We start from the raw sequence: 4,669 nt of genomic DNA on the forward strand, positions 1-4,669 counted from the left end.
GTAAGGGAAAAAAAGGGAAATAGTTTACATATCTTAATGACCGTATTTCCTGACATTTCTGTGGTAGAGAAACTGCTAAGACAAGAACATAGCCAGCAGGGAAATTATGACAGCAACTGAACAAATCAAGGCCTGCAAAACAAATTTTGAGGAGAGAAAAACCAGGATCACTATTCATAGAATATGAATTAGGGTACTAAAATTTTCTGGATTCCCAAACAGCCCTACAATTGGAATCATTTCTCTACTTTCTCTACTTACTGCAATTGCAGATGCTGCAAGGCCTGGTCGCTCCCTTGGATCTTTATGATAATAATTCCCAAAATAGAGAACTGTGGCATAGTACCACAGTGGAGGAAACACAAACCCCATGAGGAATCTGCAAAACAGAAAATTTTCCAACCACACAAACCATTGAAGAACAAGAGAGCAGACATAGAATGAGAGTTGAAAGAATCTGAAACTCACGAAAACCATCCGATCCCGCAACCAAAGCACAGCAGCGGCTTGTCATAGAGGCCACCGGAGAGTCCTCCCGTCACGGGGTCTAGCAGTGAGAAAGCCCCTCTCTCTGCATGGAGTTGCACCACCACCACTACCTCCTCCTCCTTCTCGTGTTGTTGATCTCCACCTACAAATCCGAACATGGGAATGTAAATATTGCATTCATGATAATTGATAAGCTTTGTTGATTTGCAGAAACCCAACATGAAGAACTTGTAACCTTGTTCCATTAACAGAAGCATTTAGAACTGAGATTTTGGTTTGTGGGAATTGAATGATTTGATTTCTGTTTCAATGGATCATTGTCGATGTTTTTCAGAAAGACTGATGAAGAGAAATGAATATAAACTGCCAGGGAGAAGATGCCTTGTTTGAAATTTGAAAGGCTGCCTCTTTTTAACCGAAACAACTGTCACTTTGTTTGGCTTTTTTTCGCTGGATTTTCTCATGAAAGTGACACCTTCAATGATATATTATTTTTTAATACTCTTTTTTTTTTAAGTATAGTACAATATCATATATATCTGCAATAAGCTAGCTAAATCAATGATATTGGAAAAAGGTAAATAAAAAAAAAAGGAAAGAAATCAAAATTAAGGCTCCATCTCAAGTTAAGTTGGATCAAGTTTTTCCTTTTTTTTTTTTGACAAAAGATCCTCCCCATGAAATACAAACCCGACTTCAACATAAGTTAAGTATGAAACATTTAACTCAATCTAATTTAAGCCTTAAGTCAAGTTTTCAATCAAATCCAATTTGACTTTGCTTTCTAAGCTAAGATTATGAAGTAAGTTGTCTAACATAGTTCACCTTCTCTTCATAAGAATTTTAAGATTTGTTTCATAGTATTTTTCAAAATAGTTCTTAAAAACTGGTTTTTGAGAACGGTTCTTAAAAACAATTTTTTAATTGTTTTCAACAATGGAATTTTGTTTTATAAAAAATGGTTTTCTTGACTTATTTTTCAAGAAGTTTTTAATCGTTGTTCATAACACTCTATAAAAAATATTAAAAACACTTGAAATTTATTTTATAAAACAACCTATGTCAAAATAAATTTTGAAAAAAACATTTTCCATTAAAAGTATGTTAACACATGTAGAAATTTGTTTTATATCATAAACAAGGGGAAACAATTTTAAGAATAATTATCAAATCATTATCTAATTTGTTTAAGAAATATTAAAAACACTTCCTAAAATCACTATTAAATACATTCCAAGTATACTTAAAAGTATTTTTCATGGAAATATTTTTAATAGAAGTGACATATATTAAAACATTTTAACCAATAAATAAACATATTTTAAGTTATAGATAAGGGCTTTTACAAATTAATCCGAAGAAGCTTTAGAATACATTTTACAGTGATTCTAGGAAGTATTTTTAGTCTTTCTAATACTTCCTAAAATCCTGTTAAACATACCCTATTCGATTAAATTGATTCAAGTGTAAAATAGGACTTCGACATGTGCATCTAGGAGTGGTGGCTATAGAGTGAATTCTCTTGGACGCATTTTGTTTTTGTCATCCTTTCCTCATTAATACTAAACAAAACTATCCGTATGTTAGATTCACTCGCTTTTTAGGACTTTTTTTTTTTGCCACATTATCTTAAACGTGTCTCTAAAAATTATTTTCAAGTCAAAAAAAAAAAAAACTAATTCTATTTTTTTTTTGTTTTTTTTGTAAAAACAAGTGTGTTTTGATAAGTTGTTTTCTTAAAACACTCTAAAGAGAAAAACTCATAAATAAATTTTAGTTGTTTTTAAAAATAACTTTTCTATTTTAATTTTGTAAAAAAAAAAATTAAAATTCACTTTATACTAATGCCAAGTAAATTCAATTAAATTATTATTAAAATAAAAATAATTTTAAAATTATTATAAATTAAAAATAAATAGTTTTTTTAGTATAATATGAACACTAATATCATAAATAATGAAATTTTAGATGTTACTCTAAAATATAATATTATCATCATAATAAAGACCATAATTGAAAATTATGGTTTAACAGTAATAATGATTAATAATATTTTATTTAACATTAATTTAAAAATTATCAAAGTTGATTTTTTTTAATACATGAATAAACAATTTTTTTTATTACATCTGGCTTTACTATCTAATTGTGGATATATTATTTTAGTTTTGTTTTGATTCAATCCCTTAAAATTTTTAAAATTACTAAACTTATTAAAGAATCTAAAGCTTTGTCTCACTTTATTTTGAATCTATCTGTTTTAATTTTAAATCTATTTGTTTATAGAAATTTTTTTTATTAGGTTTGGTATGTATATTATTTATGGTATCAATTTACTAAATTTTATAGTTTTAAATTATTTTTAAAATTTATTAGACACATTTACAAATAATCTAGTAAGTCTCATTGGACTCGAAATCGGTTTTCTTGTTAATAAAATAAACACAGTAATTGAATCAGTAATAAAATTTGTATTGAAATAATGTCTTGATAATAAATACTTTAAATCTTGAAACAAACTTGTTGATAACAAAGAGTTTTGATTACAAATGAAAGATTTTTGAAGAGGGAGAGATTACAAAAAAAAGTAAAGAAAGTTATTGGGAGTACTCTTCTAACTCTCACTTGAGTGCTTCTATCTTGCTCTAATTGTCTTTACCTTGCAATGAACTTCATGACTTTATTTATAAAAAAAATTCATATGATTGAAACTTATTGAAATACACTAGATTGAAACTTGTTGTAATCCATTGAATTATTTGAGTGAACAACTTTTTGTTTTTTCTTTATTTAGAAACTTGTTGAAATCCATTAAATTATTTGAGTGAACAACTTTTTGTTTTTTCTTTATTTATGGAAATTCTCCGATGTCAAAAATCTTTCTTTCATGCTTTTCATCTAGTTTTCCATAAGTTTTTTTTTTTTAAACGAAATATTTCTTCTCATAAGCATCCATCGGTAACTTTTACACTAACTTTTTCTTTTTACAGTAATTTACATCTCCTTATTTACAAAAATTATATCTTCTCACAAACTTCTTTTCTTATCATTTTTTTTTTGTTGAAAATTAATAGATTTATTAATGAATTGTATTCAATCTTAATTGATTTGTAGTTTGATTGTTCAAAGAAAAAAATTTAGAAGATTCTAATTCTATGCATAAGAGAAATAAAATAATTATTTTGGATTAGCTTTTGTAGATGGGTTAGTATTCATTGAGTGAGCACGCTTAACTTGTTATTAAATATAACTAATCATGATTTGCTTGATTCGTAATCTATTAATTAAAAAAATAGAAAAAAAATATAATTAATGATTAGTCATACACATATACATATTCAATTATTTTTCTTTTATTCTTAATGAGATGAAAACAACTTCGACTCTTTGACTATCAACCTTCTCGAAAAGTACATATATATATATATATATAAAAATACTAAAAAAATGACTTCTCATATAAGAAATCAAATATAAAAAAGTTAAATAAAAATTTAAATATTTTAAAATTATTTAATCTTTACTTAAAACAAAAAAAAATACGAATAAATTTAAAGTAATATATAAAAATAATTAATTAATTTAATCCATTTTTATTTTCTTTCTTTTACATTTTTCATCGAAATTTCGAGGATATAACCTTAAATTCACTCACAAGTTTTCTTCTTTCATCAATATCTTAAATTCATTCTCAAGTTTTCTTCTCTCAAAAATATCCTCCAAAATCTTCCTGGCTACAAAATATTCAATTTATTTTTCCCTATTTGACCAATTATATAATTAAATCATACCTTCATTTGACTTCCCATTTTTCCACCTACATAAGTGAAGATATAATGATGTGTAGGTGTACTTGTATGTATGTGCTCATCATTTTGGTCTTGAATTAGGGGTCAAGTTTGAATTTGCACAAAATTCTCGGAATAATTTCCAAAGTCAAATGAATAGCATAAAATATCCCCATTTTATAGTTTAGGAAAACAAAAATGTTTCATTAAGTTGAATTTAATTAATAATTTTTTTAATTTGATTTGAGTTATTTTATTTTTATTTTTATTGAAATAGTCAAATAAAAAAAAGAAAAAGGAAAAAGGAAAAATGAAAAAGAGGTTTGTTGGGTGATGGGGAGTTGGGGGGAGTGGTGTGTGGGAAGGTGAGTGGATAATGCAAGTGGGCCACA

At 26.4% G+C, this 4,669-nt stretch overlaps 1 protein-coding gene across 1 annotated transcript; it reads right to left on the reverse strand.

The window, feature by feature from the left end:
* Positions 1 to 75: 75 nt before the first annotated feature.
* On the reverse strand, positions 76 to 734 carry LOC100853216 (uncharacterized). The gene is made up of 3 exons (XM_059742687.1): positions 469 to 734; positions 262 to 379; positions 76 to 132 (listed from the first exon to the last, which is right to left on the reverse strand). Exons 1-3 carry the CDS (start codon positions 732 to 734, stop codon positions 76 to 78), a joined length of 441 nt encoding a protein of 146 aa, XP_059598670.1.
* Positions 735 to 4,669: the final 3,935 nt, after the last annotated feature.

The sequence above is a fragment of the Vitis vinifera genome, chromosome 14 (genome assembly GCF_030704535.1).
Source record: "Vitis vinifera cultivar Pinot Noir 40024 chromosome 14, ASM3070453v1".
Classification (NCBI taxonomy): domain Eukaryota; kingdom Viridiplantae; phylum Streptophyta; class Magnoliopsida; order Vitales; family Vitaceae; genus Vitis; species Vitis vinifera.

Bases quoted from the DNA above. Each gene is read 5' to 3' on its own strand.
- LOC100853216 (XM_059742687.1), bottom strand. From the start codon at position 734: ATGGAACAAGGTTACAAGTTCTTCATGTTGGGTTTCTGCAAATCAACA. The intron at 380-468 runs GTGAGTTTCAGA...TCTGTTTTGCAG, and splicing joins TGCGGGATCGGATGGTTTTC to ATTCCTCATGGGGTTTGTGT. The intron at 133-261 runs GTAAGTAGAGAA...TTTGTTTTGCAG, and splicing joins TTGCAGCATCTGCAATTGCA to GCCTTGATTTGTTCAGTTGC.